Here is a 19,705-nt window from a genome sequence, read left to right on the forward strand (position 1 = left end):
TCAATATCTCACTCTTTCCCAGATTAGAAATCTTAGTTCAGAAAGGAATTCTTATTAGGTGTCAATGTCCTCCTTCCTTTCCTCCCTCCCCAAGCCTGGAACCATTCTCAGAGAAAAAACATAGGATCCCTGTAAGACAGTGCCTACAGGAGTGCAATGGATACAAGCAATGCCTATTGTTTCCTTCAAATCGTTCAGATATATTCATTTGCATCCACAGTTGTGCATCAATGATCCACCATATTGAGACAGAGGCATATGCATAAATGTGTCCCTATTCCTATCTGAGAAATTCCAGCACTGATCTTTGTTGCAATATGCTACTTTCTTCCTCTCTTGCGCTTCATGGCTGTTTTTTCCCCCCATGTCAGGAGCGACTTGAGAAACTGCAAGTTGCTTCTGGCATCTGCAAGGATGTTGCCCAGGGGACGCCCAGATGTTTCTGATGTTTTGCCATCCTTGTGGGAGGCTTCTCTCATATCCCCACATGCAGAGCTAGAGCTGACAGAGGGAGCTCATCCGTGCTCTCCCGAGATTCGAACCTCTGACCTGTTGTTCTTCAGTCCTGCTGGCACAAGGGTTTAACCCATTGTGCCACCAGGAGCTCCTTCATGGCTGTTGGGAGAACATAGATGGCCCAGCTATTGTCAGTCTTGGCTGAAGAAAGATCACCAAAGGGGCAATTTTGTGGAAGGACCCTGACCATAGCCTTCCCTGAATCAATGCACTTTCAAAAATGGGGAAATCAACCTCTTTTTCAATTTGTTCTTCTTTGCAGTAACTCTTTGGGAAATCCCACCACCACAACCACATCCAGTGGAAGGCGGCAAGCAACTTGCAGATTCAAAGAAGAAACCATACAATGCTCAAAATGTTAACTGTTAAACCACCCAGTAGCTATTCTGTCACAGTGTGCACTCTCTCTGCAGCATTCTGCGTCCGCAAGTGCAGCAACATTTCTACAATCCAATGTAATAAGAAGACAAGTTTAACTTCAAAATCACAATGCCCAGCATTATTCAGATTTGTTATTGCTGGGAGTTGCTTATTATGCTTGACCTATAGCAAAATTACTGCTGTTTTACATAAGCAATATTTGCTTCTTAGGCCCCTGCCACACAGATGAATAAAATCGCACATGTTCTTCTTTGAACTGGAAAATATGGCAGTGTGGATTCAGATATTCCAGTTCAAAGCAGATATTGTGGGATTTTCTGCCTTGATATTCTGGGTTATCTGGCTGTGTAGAAGGGCACATTGAAGTAGGACTGTCACTCAATTAAATAAAATGTTTTCGATCATGACTTTTTGCTGTTTCATTCATTTATTCCAAAGGTTGCAGATGCCTCAGTAAACTACAACTCCCATGACCCCAGAGCATTGAACTATGCAGTTAAAGTTGTATCAGACTGCACTGATTTTTCAATGTGAATACACTCACAGAAGAAGAAAAGATATTAGAGTCACAGGTCTACTCTTTTGTCAGATAGGATGGTGTTGAAGGAGTTTCATGCAGGTGAAACTCATTCTTTGCCATATCAGGACTAGGGATAGAGGACAACTAGAGTCAGATTAGAAAATTTGGGCTCCATTGACAACAGAAAAGTAACTTTACTTAAGATTCAGCAATTTCTGTTTTATGAGAATCTATCTGGCCCTGGCTACATCAGGGCTAGCTAACACCTCCCAAAAAAGGATTTCCCCAGGCAGGAAGCAGCCAAGCTTTGAAGCTGTAAGGCTATTCAACACTAATCAAGATATATAAACCCCACTTGCCTAGTTTCCAACAGACCTCACAACTGAGAATGCCTGCCATAGATGTGGGCAAAACATCAGGAGAGAAGGCTTCTGGAACATTGCTATACAGCCCTGAAAATGCACAGCAACCCAAGTATCTGGTCCTTTATTGACCGAGAACATTAAATTTCTCAAGGAGTCTCTGCACCGTTCATTATGTCAGGAAACAGAACTATAGAAAATGGCCAACTATTACACATTGAAAAAAATGGTAAAAAATACTCCATAGCTGCCATTGTGCAAGAAACAGTAAAGACAACCATTTCACCACTGCCCAAAAGGGTCTTATATGCAGTGGTGACCATTATGCAATGAAATACAGTATTCCCTGTTTAAAAAACTCCAATGAATTTCATCCTTCACTGAAATTTCATCCTCAATCAAGGCCATATGGATTTGATATTTTATATTGGGCCTGAGCTAAGATCGGAAGAGAGGCCTGAGCTGTTTCAGCAAATTTCACAAGGCCACATTCCTGAGAGAGGCCTCTCACCTCTTTTCTCAGAGCAGCTGTCTGAAAATTATACTGAGATTGATTTGCCAGGTGGGGAGTTAATGAGGGTGAGGATAGTGAAACCTTGGACAGAATGTCAAGTTTTAGTAAACAGAGGCAGAGCTTTCAGAAGAAGAAGAGAGACAACAAATCGTTATCTGGTGGGAAGGTCAAGAAAAAATGCTTTCCTTTCAGTTTTGGAATCTGGAAAAGGTTTACAATGATTCATGGAAGACAGTTGCCTCAGTCGAGTCAATGTTGTCATTTCATCACAGTCTTGCGTTCAAATGCTCCGTTTCATGTATCAAGTTTTTGCCAAGCTTAAGTTCTGCTTATGGGATTTTCCTGCTGTTTTGTTTCATGGTTTCAAGTGCCATGTCTCATGGATTTCTATGTACTCGTGGACATTTCTTTCCTTTGAAGCTTATGGACTATCTTGGATTTTGGACTTTTACTGTTTTACTATTTTTTACTGGTTTACCTACATATTTTCTACAATAAACTGCTTGCTTATTTTACCAATCTGGTGTGGTTTTTGAGGTCAGGGGTGTTCCTGCTCTGGTGTATGATAATTTTGCCCACATCTATGGTTTCCTCCTTTCAACAGAAAGGAGGAAACAATGAAAATGAACAAAATCTGGCTACTAGTATCTTTATTTTAAAAAAAACCCCTCTAAAATCAGGACAGTAAAAAAAGAGGAACACTCCAAAAATGGGGGAAATCCATACATGAAACAATCAGGGTCTGGAAACACCTCCCAACAAAGGATTACCCCAGGCAGGAAGCTTTGAATCTGCAAAGCTATTCAATTCGAATCAAGCTGGCCAATTGCAACATTCAAACCTGTCTCAAATAGACAAGACTACTTTCTCCCACCCTGGACATTCCACAGATATATAAACCTCACTTGCCTAGTTTCCAACAAACTCCTCAACCTCCGAGGATGCCTGCAATAGATGTGGGGAAACATCAGGAGAGAATGCTTCTGGAACATGGTCATACAGCCTGGAAAACTCACAGATACCCAGTGATTCCAGCCATGAAAGCCTTTGAGAACACAATACTATGTTCAGTTCATGCCACATTTCGATGAATTTTGTTATTTCCAGCTATTTCAAATGCTGAATTATATTTGGGAACATTAGAAATACGTGCCAGTTTGACAAACAGATTCAAGCCAATCCACTACAGCTAGCTGTATTCCCTGGGGCCGGACATGTCTCTGCTATGTGGCTCTTACATTGGTCCTTCCCATTTGAACTACTGGAGCTTCCTGTAATGTTGATTGGGCAATAGGTTTTTGACTCATTACCCTTATAAAAGTGCAAGAAGCAGCAGAATTATAAGAGGAATGGAAAGCGCTCTTCTTCATCAAGCCAAGACAGCTTTGCAGAAGGTAAAGGAATGGGGAAGGGACATAGCTCAGAGGCAGAGCACATGCTCCTTTGGACACAAATGAGTCAGGTTTAATGCTTTGCACCTTAGATAGTACTGGAAAGGATCAAACCTGTGACTATCTGCTAATCACTTGACTGGATACTGTGCTAGAGGTACCAGAGTTTAGACTCGGCCTCCTCACACTATAGAAAAAATCCACTTTAAATCTGGTTGTTGTCTCCTGCAGAATTCTGGGGTTTATAGTTAAGGGAGGAGCCCTTAAAAGCCTCACTAAACTACAAATCCCATAATTTTGAAGGAGGCAGAAACCGTATTTCAAGTGGATTTTTTCTCTAGTGTGATGAAGTGCCGAAAGATGACATTGTATGTTCCTAGTAATGGGAGTATAGAGAGAGAAGGATGCCTTGTATTGATCGGTTACAGCTGCTAAACTTAGTTCATCAATTGCAAGTCAACTATGACTTAACAAGAATCTATCTTTTTTAAATATATATTTTATTGATATTATATTTTTGCTTTGTGAGTGGATTTTTTTAAAAAAAAATATTTATTTTAAATATTTGTACCCCGCCCTTCTCTACCCCTGAAGGGGGACTCAGGGTGACTTACAGCTGGCAATAATTCGATGCCCTCCATATACAAACAGGTAAAACAACAGTTACATAATAAGTAAAACATTAAAATTAGATTAAAATCATTTAAAATAGTGCAAATTGAATTAGTTGGCCATGTCTAAGTCTGAGTTCTACAATCAACAACTTAATCCGAAGCCTGTCCATAGTCCATTTTCCATAGCGTTGTCATTTTCTTGTCAGCCTGCTATCCGAATGCCTATCCAAATGTCTGGTCCCATAGCCACATCTTCAACTTTTTCCTGAAGGAAAGGAGGGAAGCCGTTGACCTAATTTCACTGGGGAGCAAGTTCCACAGGTGGTGGGGGGGGGGGGGGACCGCCAAGAAGGCCCTGTCTCTCGTCCCCACCAAGCACGTTTGCGACGAAGGTGGGATCGAGAGCTGGGCCTCCCTGGAAGATCATAAGTTTTGAGGTGGGACATAGGGGGAGATACATTTGGACAGGTAAGCTGGGCCAGAACCGTATAGGGCTTTATAAGTCAAGACCAGCACAATGAATACATGCATGTCATCTATAACCACATTTCCCTACTCTCTTCCATTATCTTCTACCTCATCCATTCAATATTATCCACTCACTTATCTATTATGTCTTAGATTTCATTCACTCTTGTTTTCCTCCCTTTCTGACCTCCCCCACCCTCCGACCCATACCACAGTTTCTATTAGAAATTTAACTCCATCCATGAGCTAAGCTTTTCCCACTTCTGTACAATATTTACATTGGCTTCACCTCGTTTTGTCCGTTCCAAATATATGAACCATTTCTCTTTAATTTTCCCCATTTAATCTTCCTTCATATCCTCTCAGGTTACATTTGCAATAATTTCTGTTTGGACCAGGCCAAACAAATAATTATTCCAATTGGAATTGGGATTGGAACAAGAATCTATCCATCCATGTTGGGGATGGTGCCTTCAGGATCCCAGAAGCCCCTGCAAAATATAGCAAATGGTCAAGGATAATGTTAGTTGTAGTATTATTTATTTAATTATTTATTTATGATATTTATAGCCCGCCTTTCTCAGCCTTATGGCGACTCAAGGCAGGTTACAGGTTGGCACAATCCGATGCCACATATCCATAAAAGTGTAATTAAAAACCATCAACATAACAGTATAAAAACATATATAAAACCATTTTAAAAAGAAGAAAAAGCAAGCGTATCCAGTAACGTCATCTAGCCATTCCATGTTCATCAGTTCATAGTTCCATGATATCTATTCCACTGCATTCTCAAAAGCTTGCTCAAAGAGCCAAGTTTTTACCCTTCTTTGTAAAATCAGAAGGGAGGGGGATGATCTAATATTCCTGGGGAGGGAGTTCCATAGCCAGGGGACCACCACTGAGACGGCCCTGTCCCTCGTCCCCATCAATTGCGCTTGCAAGGCAGGTGGGATCGAGAGCAAGGCCTCCCCAGATGATCTTAAACTCCTAGATGGTTCATAGGAGGAGATACATTCAGGCAGGTAAGTTGGGCTGGAACCGTTTAGGGTTTTATAGTCAAAAGCCAGCACTTTGAATTGTGCTCAGTACCAAATCGGCAGCCAGTGGAGCTGACACAACAGAGTAGTAGTGTGCTCCCTGAGCACCAATCCTGTTAGTAACCTGACTGCCACCCGTTGGACCATTTGAAGCTTCTGAACAGTCTTCAAAGGCAACCCCACGTAGAGCGCGTTGCAGTAGTCTATATGGGATGTAACCAGAGTGTGGACCACCGTGGCCGAGTCAGACTTCCCAAGGTACGGGTGCAGCTGCCGCACAATTTTATCTGTGCAAATGCTCCCCTGGTCACCGCCGAAACCTGGGGTTCCAAGCTCAGCGATGAATCCAAGATCGCACCCAAACAAGTATTGTCATCTTGTGCTTTCCATGTTAAAGTGGGGTGGGATCAGTGAATTTAACCTTTTCAGTGCCATTGGTGTTGATGCAAAAGACATTCCATGTAAACAAGATTGCAGAGAGTGATAGTTTAATAATACTATGTAACACATTTTTTGTTCCTGTGTAATAAATGTAATTTCCTAATTGTTTCTATTATAAAAACATGAGAAAAGTTTATTATGCTGCAAAAATTAAGCTGCAGGACATCTAGCAGTACATTTTGCTCTAGTTTTTCAATCTCATACAACAGTGTTTCTCAACCTTCCCAATGCCATGACCCCTTAACACAGTTCCTCATGCTGTGGTGACCCCCATCCATAAAATTATTTTCGTTGCTACTTCATAACTGTAATTTTGCTATTGTTACAAATCGTAATGTAACTATCTGACTGAGCTATAGCAGGGAGGGCAGACTAAACATTGACATATGGAATGTATCAGGGGCTAACTTTACCTTGGTATTGAAAAGGGCCTACCATGAAAGAAATGAAGTTACTGTCACTATATTTGATGTTTGAGTGAAAACAGCATTTAGTTTAAACTGCAAGTGAAGAGAAGTTACAGTAGTTCATGAGTTAATGCAATAGAGCAGTGGTCCTCAACCGTCCTAATGCAATGGCCCCTTAATATAGTTCCGCATGCTGTGGTGACGCCCAAACATAAAATTAATTTCATTGCTACTTCATAACTCTAATTTTGCTACTGTTATGAATCATCATGAAAATATCTTGATGCAGGATGTATTTTCATGTTGGACCAAATTTGGCATAAATACCCAATAGGCCCAAATTTGAATACTGGTGGGGTTGGGAGGGATTGATTTTGTCATTTGGGATATGTAGTTGCTGGGATTTATAGTTAACCTACAAAGAGCATTCTGAACTCCACCAACAATGGAATTAAACCAAACCTGGCACACAGAATTCCCATGACCAACAGAAAATACTGGAAGGGTTTGGTGGGCATAGATCTTGAGTTTTGGAGTTGTGGTTCACCTACATCCAGAGAGCATTGTGGGCTCAAACAATGATGGATCTGGCCAAACTTGGCACAAATCCTCAATATGCCCAAATGTGAGCATTGGTAGAGTTTGGGGGAAATAGACCTTGACATTTGGGAGTTGTAGTTGCTGGGATTTATAGTTCACCTACAATAAAGGAGCATTCTGAATCCCACCAATGATAGAATTGGGCCAAACTTCCCACCCAGAACCCGTGACCAGCAGAAAATACTGTGTTTTCTGATGGTCTTTGGTGACCGCTGTGACCCCCCCCCCTCCCACACAGCCCTCCCCCAGAGGATCAGACCCCTAGGTTGAGAAACACTGGTCTACAGGATAATTCAGTACATATTCCCTTTCTACAAAATCAACATAAATGATCTCAAAATGCCTCTTGTTAGGCCAGAGCTAAAGGGAAGAAATTTGCAAATTAGGTCTCTTCCACACAGCTGAATAAAATCCCATATTATCTAGTTTGAACTGGAATATATGGCTGTGTGGACTCAGATAACGCAGTTCAAAACAAATATTGTAGGATTCTCTGTCTTGATATTCTGGGTTATAGGGATGTATGGAAGGGCCCTTCGTTGCTATCTTTGTGACATGTCAAGTGTGGGGAGAATACAAGTAAACAAGAAAATGACCACTGTTTTGCTCAATTTAAGTTCTCACCTTTATTGCATAAAGAACCAAGTGCTGGTGATGTTAGAAATAGGCCATGTTTTATTATGATGTGTTTTGTATGTATCAAACATAAGAAAGTAGGAACAGTCATCAACCATTGCCTAGTCACAGGCTAGTTCAAGATCTATGCCTCTGATGAAAGACTGTTATTTAGGTTTTGCAAAGTTATAATACTGTATGAAGAAAAGTAGAAGTTTGGTTGTGCTATGTTCAGGTGGATTTTTAAATAAACCATTTATTATTATAAATAATTAATTTATAAATAATTAAATATAATTATATAATTATAAATAATAAATAAATAAATAAGAAACTAAAAAAACTCAACATTTCATTGTTTTCTTTCATTAGTTCGTTCTTTTTCAGCCATGGCTATGAAGAGAATTGTATTCCTCTTGACTGGTTTGGCACTTTTGGCTGGTAAGTAAAAAGGACATGTATTGCCAAAGGCTTTCATGGCTGGAATCACTGGGTTGTTGTGAGTTTTCCAGATTGTACGGCCATATTCCAGAAGCATTCTCTCCTGACATTTTGCCTGCATCTATGGCAGGCATCTGCCATAGTGAGGTAGTGAGGTCTGTCAGAAATAAGGAAAATGTGTTTTATATATCTTTGGAATAATGTCCAGGGTAGGAGAAAGAACTCTTGTCTATTTGAGGCTGGTGTGAATGTTGCAATTGGCCACCTTGATAAGCATTTAATGGCCTAGCAGTTTCAAGGTCTGGCTGCTTCCTGCCTGGGGGAATCCTTTGTTGAGAGGAGATTAGCTGACTTTGATTGTTTCTTGTCTGGAATTCCCCTGTTTTTGAGTGTTGTTCTTCATTTACTGTCCTGATTTTAGATTTTTTAAAATACTGGTAGCTAGATTTTGTTCATTTTCATGGTTTCTTCCTTTCTGTTGAAATTGTCCACATGCTTCTTGTGGATTTCAATGGTGTAGTCTGACATGGGAGTTGTGGTCCACCACTTCTGTGTTCTCAAATAATATGCTGTGTCCATATTATTTCCTCCTGTGGCAGGAAGAAGCCAGACCTTGGAAATGCTAGGCCATTGAAATTCTATAATCCCCTTATTCACCTGACCTCGCACCATTGGACTTCCACCTCTTTCCAACAATGAAGTTATTTTTGAAGTGCAAGCACTTTTCAGACGATGAGACTTTGGTTTCCGAAGTGGCTTTTGGAGCAATCTGTCATCTTCGACAAGTTAGATGTTTACAGTTGCTTAAAAAATGGGAGAAGTTTGTGTCCCTCGGTGGCACCTATGGAGAGAAGGACTCATAACTGTGTCAAGTTTCATTGCTCTCAGTCCACAGGAAGTGGATCAGGGGAAATCTTTAATGAATGCCCCTCATAGCCAACATATTGCATTTCTCTAAAGTTCACACTGAAACCCAAAGTGGATTCATTGCTTCATTGACATCAGCCTCCTCTGTATTTTAAGATTGTTTTGTTGATGTTATTTCTCCCTTCCTTCCTTTTGTCTTTCCTTTTAGGACCATGTTTATCAAGTTCCCTTGGAAAGAAATTTGTCACCGCCTTCCTAACCAATTTAAATCAAAACCAACGCAATCCCAAGTTTGTGCTGTTCATCACTGGATATCACCCTGAAACCAACGTCACAGTGACAGCAAACAAAATGGTACAGAAAACCATTTTTATCACCAAAGGACAAACATTTCCCATTGAACTTCCAAAATCCCTGGAGATCTTGCAAAGCGACATCTCTGACAAGACCATTTGGATCGAAGCAGACAAAGAGATCTCTGTTTTCTCCCACAATAATAAGGATTACACAACTGGTGCCACAGTCGTGTACCCATTGCATCAATTAGGAACACTGTATTACGTGGTAACTCCAGAGGGCAACATGCAGAATACATTCAAGGAATTTGCAGTTGTTGCCCATGGAGTTCCTACTAGAGTTGATATTCGACTGCAAGGGACAGTGAGATTTAAAGAAAAGGTTTACTTTGCAGGGGACAGACTGACAGTTGACCTTCAAGCCTTTCAAACCATCCAGATTCAAAGCTCAGATGATTTATCAGGCACCCAGGTTGAATCCAATGCAACAGTGGCTGTCTTGAGTGGGCATAGCTGTGCTATGAAGCACACACATTGTGACCATGTCATTGAACAGCTCTTGCCTGTTTCCAGCTGGGGAACAATGTTCCTCGTCCCTCCTCTATCCTTCCAGAGGCGTTTCGACATTGTGTATGTAACTGCTTCTCAGCGTACTTCCATGTCTTCCCAATCTGGGCCAAACAAAGCCTCTTACCAAATGGAAACTGGGGAGGTTATCGAGCTAAATGTTTGGCCCTCTCGGCCACTTTATATATTGGCTGACCATGGTGTCCAGGTCCTTTTTTATTTCACTGGGTCTGTAAGAGGAAGTCGATTATATGACCCATTCCTCCTCAACATCCCCCCTGTTACAAGCTATTGCAACTCATATCATATCGATGGAATGAGTTCGTTTGATAATTATGCTGTCATCCTAGCCAAAACCCAAGAGTCCGGTGAAATCACGCTAAACCAAAAGGTCACCAAGAACATCCATTGGAAACCAATTCCTGGCACAGAATATTCTTGGGCTGAGCACAACTTGGGCAGAAGAGCAGCCTCCGCCTCCCTAGAGCACCCAAGCACTCCTTTTGGACTCTTCCTCATTGGACTATCAGAACGAGATGGTTATGGAACTGTGGCACTTTGTTCCTCCCCCTGTAAGTATTCTCGTTTGTATTTCAAAATTCAGTTTAAGGGTTAAGGAATACCAATCAAAAATAACGCAAAAGAATTTACTCAAATCAACTTTTTCCCCGTTTTGATCAGAACTGCATAGTGTAGCGATTTGAGCATTGGATTACAACTAGAGTTTGAATCCATCCCTGGCTATGAAATCTACTAGGTTAGGCTGGGCAAGTCAGAGACTCCCTTAACTTTTTCAGAATTTGCCAAAAATCCTGTGATATGCTGACCTTCAGGCTGTGATAGATCAGAAATGACTGGAAGTTCATTGTTTACTTTCTAACATGTATGCCATCTACTAATTTAGCCCCCAGCTGTCCAGCTAATAGTCACCATGAAGACTGTGCCAATCTCTGCTCCAGCAGATGTGCCGGATACACAGATCCATGCCCACAATCCTGCTCTGCAGGCTGCCAGTGCGATGATGGCTTCCTCTTTGATGGCGTTAGCTGTGTTCCTCCTGAGAACTGTGGGTGCTTTGTGAATGCAGGCCAACTCAAGGTAGGCTGGTATTCAGGACCCCAACTTCTGTTTTCCCCCCATATTTTCAGGATATTTCCAAGGGGTCAAATAATCTATTTCTTCTTCTGAGCACCCCTGTGTGACTTTGCTACATTCATTCCAATGGCTATTGCAAGCAACTGTGATCTACATTTCTGTCTTTCAATAAATATTCAGTTTTGTTTTATTTATATCCCACCTTTGCCCTTGTGCAGAATCCAGGCCTAAGTTTTTTGTTTTTGTGCTTTTTTGTGTGTGTCAGGAGCGACTTGAGAAACTGCAAGTTGTTTTTGGTGTGAGAGAATTGGCCACCTGCAAGGATGTTGCCCAGGGATGTTTTACCATCCTGTGGGAGGATTCTGTCATGTCCCCACATGGGAAGCTGGAGCTGACAGATGGGAGCTCACCCTGCCAATCAGCAGTCCTGCCACCGGGGGCTCCCAAGCTTAAGTAGGAGCCTAACTCTACTGCCAGTATTTTTAAGATTAGAAGATTAAGTGCTGTATCACATGTTTGATACTCAAAATGATAATCCTTGGATCTGTGTCAGCATTTGCCGATACATCATACAGCCCTAGATGCTTGGGAAGTGTCCAACATGTAATCCAATACAATAGCTAGCAGAGTGATCTTGTGTTTCTTGTGTTTCAAATAACAACAACAAATTTATTTTTATATCCCACCACCATCTCCCTGAAGGGCCCAGAGTGGCTTAGAGACAGCACAAAGTGCCAAAAAACATACATAAAAGTAAACCCAATATAAAATACAATAAAATAAAATTGAACCATTGACCTATTGGTCAACAGTTCTGCCGGCATAAGGGTTTAACTCATTGTACCAGGAGCTCCTGTCATGAACCAGATGCCTTAAAGGAGCCAGACACAAAATAAAGGTCCAAACAATGTTTATTAACACAACAAAAATAGCTTAGAAACACTTAACTCATAACTAAAAAGACTACAGCAACTGCTGTGCAAAAAACAAAATGTAGCGGATAATCCGGATTTTACTGGAATATAATCCGGGATAACAAAAAGTTCTAGCAAACTGCTTCAAAATCACAGAGTTCAATAAGTATGAGGAAACAAGGTGGAAGCAAGCAAAATCATTGTCAAGAAACAGTCCCAAGTCAAAACACGTCCAAAAGCAGAAGATGTTGTCGTCCAAAAACAATCCGGAATCAAAACAGGAGTTGAAGTCAGCACTTATGAGATTCCAGTCTGTAGAAGCATGGTAACAGCAATCTGCAGTCCCAGGACCCAAGTCAAGAGTAATGGCAGCAACAAAGTCCCAAGCACGAATACAACACTTTGCCTACTACAAAGTCCCCAATGTTTGATACCTTCTTTTATCCTATAACTCATTATCGGATGATGAACTGCTCTCCATCCTGTCTTCATCACTCTCAGCTGCCTTAGCTTCCACAGCTGCTCGCCACCACCCATCCCTCCAACTTTTCCAGCGTCTATCATGACTTAGATCACCCCATGTATTACCAGGTTGCCAGTCTCCCGAAAACCCTTCAAACTCATCACTAGATGTTGGTTGTGTACATATGTCCCTGATCTCTTGCACACGGGTCCAATCCAGCCCATCCTCCTCTCCGTTATCACTCCCAGTCCCATCACTACCCGTTAATCCCATAAAATCTTCCTCCTCAGTTGGAGCATTAAGTATTTCATGGATCTACTTCCTTTCCCGTTCTTCATCTGACTCTTGCTCCCGAGTAACCCGCTTCAAACCTCTACTCCCGTCTCCCTCCTCCTCCATTTCAGAATCTGAGAAACCTTCGAATGAATCAGTATCTGTAGGTGTCATGAATATCTCCCTAATTCGTTTCCTCTGCTGCTCTTGTTCCAACACCTGAGCAGCCCTCTTACCCCTTCTACTACCAGTTGTAGCTTGACCAGCACACTCTACTACAACAGCTCCAATCTCACAAATTTCTTTAGGGTTTAGATGTAAAAAACTTGATATTTTAAGAATTCAACTGCTAAAGAAAGTGAAACGTTTGTTCTTTCTGTTCTTATTTAGAAGTAGTTTTACATCCAGTAGCAAGAGATAATCTGAACAGTAGTGTGGGTTCTTTTGTCATCCAGACCTACATGTTTTCATGAGATCTTAGTGGTTTAGATTTGGAGTCTGCTATAATTCTATTGCTTTAACGACTTGTTTTCTAAACCTTATACCAGCCCAATGAAACATTTCTGCTGAATGAGTGCCAGGAGATTTGCATCTGCATCCCAGAACAGGGTCTGATATGTGAGACTCACAGCTGTGGTGCCAATGAGACTTGTGATTTGAAAAAAGGAGCCCTAAGTTGTGTTTCCAATGGTAAGAAGAAATTTACATTGCCTAGAATATATGTTTGTGTGTATATATTGTCTGAGAGTACACCAGCTCAAATTCAAATACCACTTCTGTGGACCTTCTGCAAAAAAATCATCTTCCTTTTTACAATATTGTTTACCTTTCATGTATAGTAATCACCTTCCTGTTAGGGACAACTACCCTAAAATAAAGCAGAGCCTCCAAAAACAAACAGTGTTCCGTCTTCCAGGAGCATGGTTTTCATTTGCCTTTTAGTTGTATGGGATAGCATTCTTTTGCATCTCCCCAGGGTTACTACAATCTTAGCTGCACTCTGAAAGTTAACATTATCAGAAGCTGGAAAGCCAGCCTGCAGGCCTTTTTTGCAGCTTATTGGTTTAGAAAGTATCTCTTTGGGTCTAGGGACCGCCTTTTTTCCTAGGGTTGAGATCTCCATTTTGGAATCTCCTCTGCCTCCTTTTCGTTTTAAAGAAAAGCCTCAGATGTGCTGCTAGGCCAGCCAGATAGCTCTGAAAAAATCATTGTAAGTACGATTGAGTTATTTAGATAGAGAAGCTGATTGAGTTATATAGATAAAGAAGCTAATTGAGATAGATAGATAGATAGATAGATAGATAGATAGATAGATAGAATAGTGATTGAGTAATATTGGGTCCAATTGAGTTTTAATTGAGCTATTTAGTATAGAGGACTATTGAGATAGTTATTGAGCTCTTTTTGCTTCCTCTCCAAACTAACCTTAGGCTGGAATAGGGAAGGCCTATGCTTTCTAAAAGATAGTCGCTCAGGGCTGGGCTAAAAAGATCTCAGGATTTCTTCTGCCATTTGGAGGAGGGCAACTCAGCGACTAGAGCAAAGAAGGAAAGAAAGAACATGTCTATGGTTTCACCAATTGACTGTTTTGTTTGTAACTTTGCCAACCTGTGCCAAGTCTGCAAGGATTTTGAGAAATAAATATTCTGTTTTGGTATTCAAAACCTGTAGTAGCCTCAGTTGCTGGGAATCTCAAGCTTCTAAAGAAAGACCCTCACGGTCCGCCCAGACAAAGAAAGAAGCACATCTTAGTTTTATTTTTATAGGGTCTGGGTGTGACGGCACAAACAGCATACAAAAGTTGAGAATTAGCTCATTAGGGAGCAGAGCATGAAGTGCCATGTCATATGGCTGTAACGAATTAAGAGCTGAGGCAGGCAAAGAGATAGAGTCCAATCTTAAAAATCTCAAATGGTTTAATTACAATAATAAATAATAACTGCATTTCTTAATGGTAAAGAACTGAGTCTGAGCTACTCTAACATCCATTTCTTCTAAGATTTCAAAGAGAGGGGAAAACACCAAACACTACATCTCTCTGACATACAAGCAGAGAGAGATCTCAAAGCACACAGCACATACTAAGCTGTAAGAAAACTGAAGTCAGATTTTGAAAGGCTTGCCGTAGAAAAGTATCCATTTTAAACAATCAATCAGAATGAGAGCAGAAACAGAGAGGACAGGAGAAACTGATAGATTCCCAAATGTCACACAGGAGACATGGGGGAAGGAAAACCCATAAACTATTGTAAGCTAACTAAACTGTTCCTCACTGAGGACTTGGGCCGTGTGGGGTTGAATCCCAACACTTCCTGCACTCCTGTAATTCTTCAACTTTGCTTCTCCCAGAGTCCTGTTGCCAGGTTCTTTGTTGGGGAGAAAACTCTACCTTTCTGCAGTTTCATAGCTGCAAAAATTATACACACACTTCACAGTCTCTTTTTTATCTGTGGAAAGGAGTGGGGGAGAGCGTACGAGCAGGATAATCCTATTCCCGGACATCACTTCTGTGCCGGCATGCCAGCACAGAAGCACTGTGAGATCATTGCATCAGAACATCCCACAATCCTGATATGATCAGGTGCTATTGATGGGTTTGTCCCATCAATAGCAGGGGTGAATTTATTGAGAGGTGATGGCAGACCAGCAATGAGTAGCACACAAGGTCATGTGATTGGGACCAAAATGAAAAGTAACCTTGCTGCTACTATGCCCTTTCCCCCACTTCTGTGTGATAAAGTTTCCAGTGAGTTTCCATTACTGTTGCACTCCAGGCCTGGGAACCCCTATGACCACAGCACCCCGCAAGAGTACAGAATGAGTACACATTAAAAGTATAGGCAAAAAAGCAGGAACAGAGAAGGTAAATTTATAAACTAAAAAGGTTTAGCAATAAATAGATGATAATCTAAACAGTAATCCAAATGTCTCATGCAGATCCACCCAAAGTAACACAGTCCAGGAATAGCCTAAAGGTCACAAGTACAGCATAAGTCCACAAGCAAAAGGTATACTTACTAAAACTTGAGCAAGAATATAAAAGCAAGAATATAGAATACTTCCAGGAAACTGAAATCCAAAACCAAAGGCTTGACTTGAAGCAAGAACCAGAGAACTCAAACCTAGCTTCTGACTTGAGTGCTATGTTGCCTGAACTAACTCTAATTAGTGCTAATTAATAGGCACCCCTGAAGTCATGTTTTTTTGCCCATGAAATCTCTCCCCAACCTTCCCACATAAGCGCTCAGATGATGCCTGTTTTCTGCTCTGATCTGTAAACAAAGACCTTTTTGATCTCCATAATTCCAGGTGTTTTCTCCTGAAAGCCTCTGTATCTCTTCGGCCAACTCCTTAGCGAATGTTGCAGTTTCTGGCTCCTCTGACTGACCTTAAAGGCCTGTACTTTCCAAGTCAGATTTCTCAGAGAGAGAAACATCACTTCGAGCCCCAGGAAATCCCGCAGGCAATCCCACAATCCTCTCTAAATAGGATTTGAACCCTAATCTCCCAGTATCCTATAACTTGTGCCAGTTCACTATATTTTCTCTGTAAATCTACTGAGAGCTAAAAATTAGGATTTATACTATAGTGTTTCTTCTAAAATCTTCCCATTTAGTGGTGGGAAACTGCATTGTCTTCCCATTCTGAGCATATAACTCAAAAGCAAACCCAGAGATGTTGAAAGAATGAGTTGAGGTTTGCCTTAAATATTCCCATATCATTATCCTGTGTTGCTCCATAAATAAGGCAAAAGTCATATTTGGAGACAGATGTTTGAATCTTTGGCTGTTCTTGGCTGTGACTGGTGTTTGCTGTGATAATAGAATAATATGAATTAAAGAAGTATTGGGGTGACAATCATCATTACAAAGATCTTAGCATTTAGATATTAATTTTCAATTTATGCATGTGGAGGTTTATCTTTGTAATGAATGCTATAATGAGAATTCATGTGAGCGGATTTTATATTTTTTTCACTCCAATCCTATTCCAGTCCCTTTAACCTGCCCTGAGAACAGCCACTACGAGGCCTGTGGAACTGCTTGCCCTGCAACCTGTTCTGACCGCACTGCTCCCTTGACGTGCAATGATACCTGTGTTCCCACCTGCCAATGTAACAAGGACTACGTGCTTAGTGCTGGTGAATGTGTCCCAGTGGAGACCTGCAACTGCACTTATCAAGGTACAACTTACAAGGCAAAGGAGGAGTTCTGGGATGACGAAGACTGTCATACTCTCTGTAAGTGTGACCCCACATTAGGCAAGGTTGTGTGTCAAGAAGATTCCTGCAAAGGCAACAAGAAGTGTATGGTGGTCAATGGAATACGGGGCTGTCATGCCCTCAAGCATTATACCTGTATAGGATCTGGAGATCCTCACTACACCACCTTCGATGGGAAGAAATATGATTTCATGGGAACATGTATTTACCAGATGGTGGGGCTCTGCTCAAAAGATCCTACCCTCACCCCATTTTTGGTCAGCGTGGAGAATAACAACCGAGGCAACAAAGCAGTGTCCTTCACTAAATTGGTGACTCTGGAGGTGTACAACATGACCATCAGTCTGAGCCAAGAGTACCCAAACAAGATTCAGGTAGGTTTGCTGGAAAAAAAAGAGAAGATAGGAAATGTAGGACTTCAAACTATGAGTTCAGTTTGTGAGTCCGCCACCTGACATCCTGTCACTGTCAATGCATGTGAGTCATTTCTTTATGTGGGGAAAATTGAGTAGTTTTAAGATGGGGAACTTGTTAATACATTTTATCACACACTTACAGGGATAAGGGAGCACGGCTTCTTTGAAATAGGAAACATAATAGACACACATAAAGACACAATCCCTTTTCAGATGTTCAAAATGGACAATTCTAAATATGTGAGAAAGAGAATGGGGGTGTTTCTGCCAAATAAACAAACAAAAACCCACCTTTTTCTGTGCAAAACCACATGTTCGTGCATTTTTGCATTCAAAAAATGTGTTGTTATCTATAGAGTATTTCTTCTGCAATACTTTGAGATGTTCACCTACAAAAAATTCTATTCAAAATTCTCTATCAGGAAGTTTCCCTACTATGAGGATGCTCATTTCTTAACCTCAGAATAAATGCTTCTGCTCATGTGATCCTTTTTTTTCTCCCTGTGCTTCTGATGGTGCAACATGTAAGCAATCATCTTCTCTAGCTTAGACCAAACACTTGGGGCTCTTGATCCCTTGTTACACTTGGGAACAGGGTCTACCGAGTGCCATCACATGACACTGACTTGGCCATGCCCCATTCATCCCCAAAGTGGTGAGGAAGCATTGCAAGACGCTTCCTCATCAACGATGCTAGGTAAGTAGTAGGGCTGGGCAACCACGGAAAAATTTGTTTCTAAACTCGATTCGTTTTTAAGGGGTTTTTGCGTTTCGTTTTTTTAAAAAATTCCAAAATTTTCCTTTAAAAAAGTTTGATATATACAAAATTTCGGAAATTACGAAACAATTTCGAAACAATAACGAATCGATTCGTTAATGGTGGACGCGATTGCGCAATACGCTAAAAAAACCTCCAAATGGGACAGGGGGAACTTCTGAAGCTTCCCTCTCCCTCTGTTGTTGACTGTTGGTGTGATAATTTATTTTTTTATCACTGATAAAACAAACAACAACTATAAAACTTGCACCAGACATACGGAAATAATAACGAAACAATTTCGAAACGATTTCGAAACAATCTCGAAACGATTTCGAAACAATTACGAAACAATTACGAAATGAATTGAAAAATTCGTTTCGATTTTTAGTTGCTCCTGAATGGTTCAATATTGGATCGTAAGCTACTTTAAATACGAATTATTAACGAATTACGAAATTAACGAACGAAACCGCCCAGCCCTAGTAAGTAGTGTTTAGGGTAGTTCCAGTGGAGCTACCTGTGTTGTTCTCCATTTTCCCCATCTGATGGGGACAGGCATAGGACACCAACGTGCCTTGCCCTGTTCCCTCCTTTTGATGGGGAAAGGGGGGGTACACAATGTGCCACAAGGCACCCCGCACACCTGCGGTTTTGGCAGCAATTGCTAGTGAAATAGAACAAGATGGGGTGGGGGGAGGTCATCTGTATGATGAGATCCCAAGAGAGGTAAGCCCACTATATACAGCATTCATTGTTCCTCTAGGACAGGGCTTCTTAAACTTTTCTACTTGCAACTTTTTTGGCCCAAGAATTTTTTCCATGATCCCAGGTATATAGTTATATAAGCAGGTATAAAAGTAAACCATTTACTGAAACAAGGGACCCTATTTGGAGTTAGGATCCACAGTTTAAGAAGTAGCGATCTAGGGCATACCGAGTCTGGTCAAATATGCTGGGGTGAATGAAAATCATTCCCATGGCATCCAAAAGACAAACTAAGTGGGACACAACTGCTTAACGCAATTGTGCCCCATGTCTGGGAAAGTCAGGGAATGCTCTGAAATGTCTCCAAAGATCCAGAGTAGCCCCACAGTTCAGGATATGTGTGAACAATTGGTCCACTTTTGATCACGAAACAGTCCCTCTGTCCTGATGCCCATCTGGCTATCTGTTGGCCTAGTGGTGATCGGAGAGCTCCTAGCAATTGCTCATCACCTTTGCTGATGCTAATAAAGTCACTGTATGACTCAGAGAAGAAGGTTGGGGAAAGAGAGGGATCACCCCCTTCTTTGCTCCTTCCCTCTCCAAGATGCCTGGCACCTTTGATGTAGTTTGCATTTGTAAAAAGCAAGGGCTAGGAACTATTTGGAGCTTTCTGGCCACCAGTAGAACAATAAACAGTAACAAAGGTAAAGGGGAACTCTCCAGCAAGGCTGAACTGGGTTCAGTCTGACTGGATAATATGGATTCTGCTCCCATCACTGACACAGTTCAGGAAGAGGGCCTAATGATAGAATCTTTG

General features: G+C 41.3%; 2 protein-coding genes across 2 annotated transcripts in view; both read left to right on the forward strand.

Annotated features, from left to right (window-relative positions):
- LOC132780218 (IgGFc-binding protein-like) overlaps positions 1 to 2,808 on the forward strand; it is a 33,830-nt gene extending 31,022 nt beyond the window's left edge. Inside the window, exon 11 of the mRNA XM_067460671.1 lies at positions 779 to 2,808. The gene's annotated coding sequence lies outside the window, so the exon portion shown is untranslated. The remainder of the gene's footprint in view (positions 1 to 778) is intronic.
- Positions 2,809 to 3,619: 811 nt separating this feature from the next.
- Positions 3,620 to 19,705, forward strand: part of LOC132780217 (IgGFc-binding protein-like) — a 31,047-nt gene continuing 14,961 nt past the window's right edge. Inside the window, exons 1-6 of the mRNA XM_060783797.2 lie at positions 3,620 to 3,687; positions 8,257 to 8,310; positions 9,386 to 10,612; positions 10,945 to 11,138; positions 13,334 to 13,475; positions 16,780 to 17,381. Of these exons, the coding sequence (XP_060639780.2) occupies positions 8,259 to 8,310; positions 9,386 to 10,612; positions 10,945 to 11,138; positions 13,334 to 13,475; positions 16,780 to 17,381 (2,217 nt within the window). The 5' untranslated portion in view covers positions 3,620 to 3,687; positions 8,257 to 8,258. The remainder of the gene's footprint in view (positions 3,688 to 8,256; positions 8,311 to 9,385; positions 10,613 to 10,944; positions 11,139 to 13,333; positions 13,476 to 16,779; positions 17,382 to 19,705) is intronic.

The sequence above is a fragment of the Anolis sagrei genome, chromosome X (genome assembly GCF_037176765.1).
Source record: "Anolis sagrei isolate rAnoSag1 chromosome X, rAnoSag1.mat, whole genome shotgun sequence".
Taxonomy (NCBI): Eukaryota; Metazoa; Chordata; class Lepidosauria; order Squamata; family Dactyloidae; genus Anolis; species Anolis sagrei.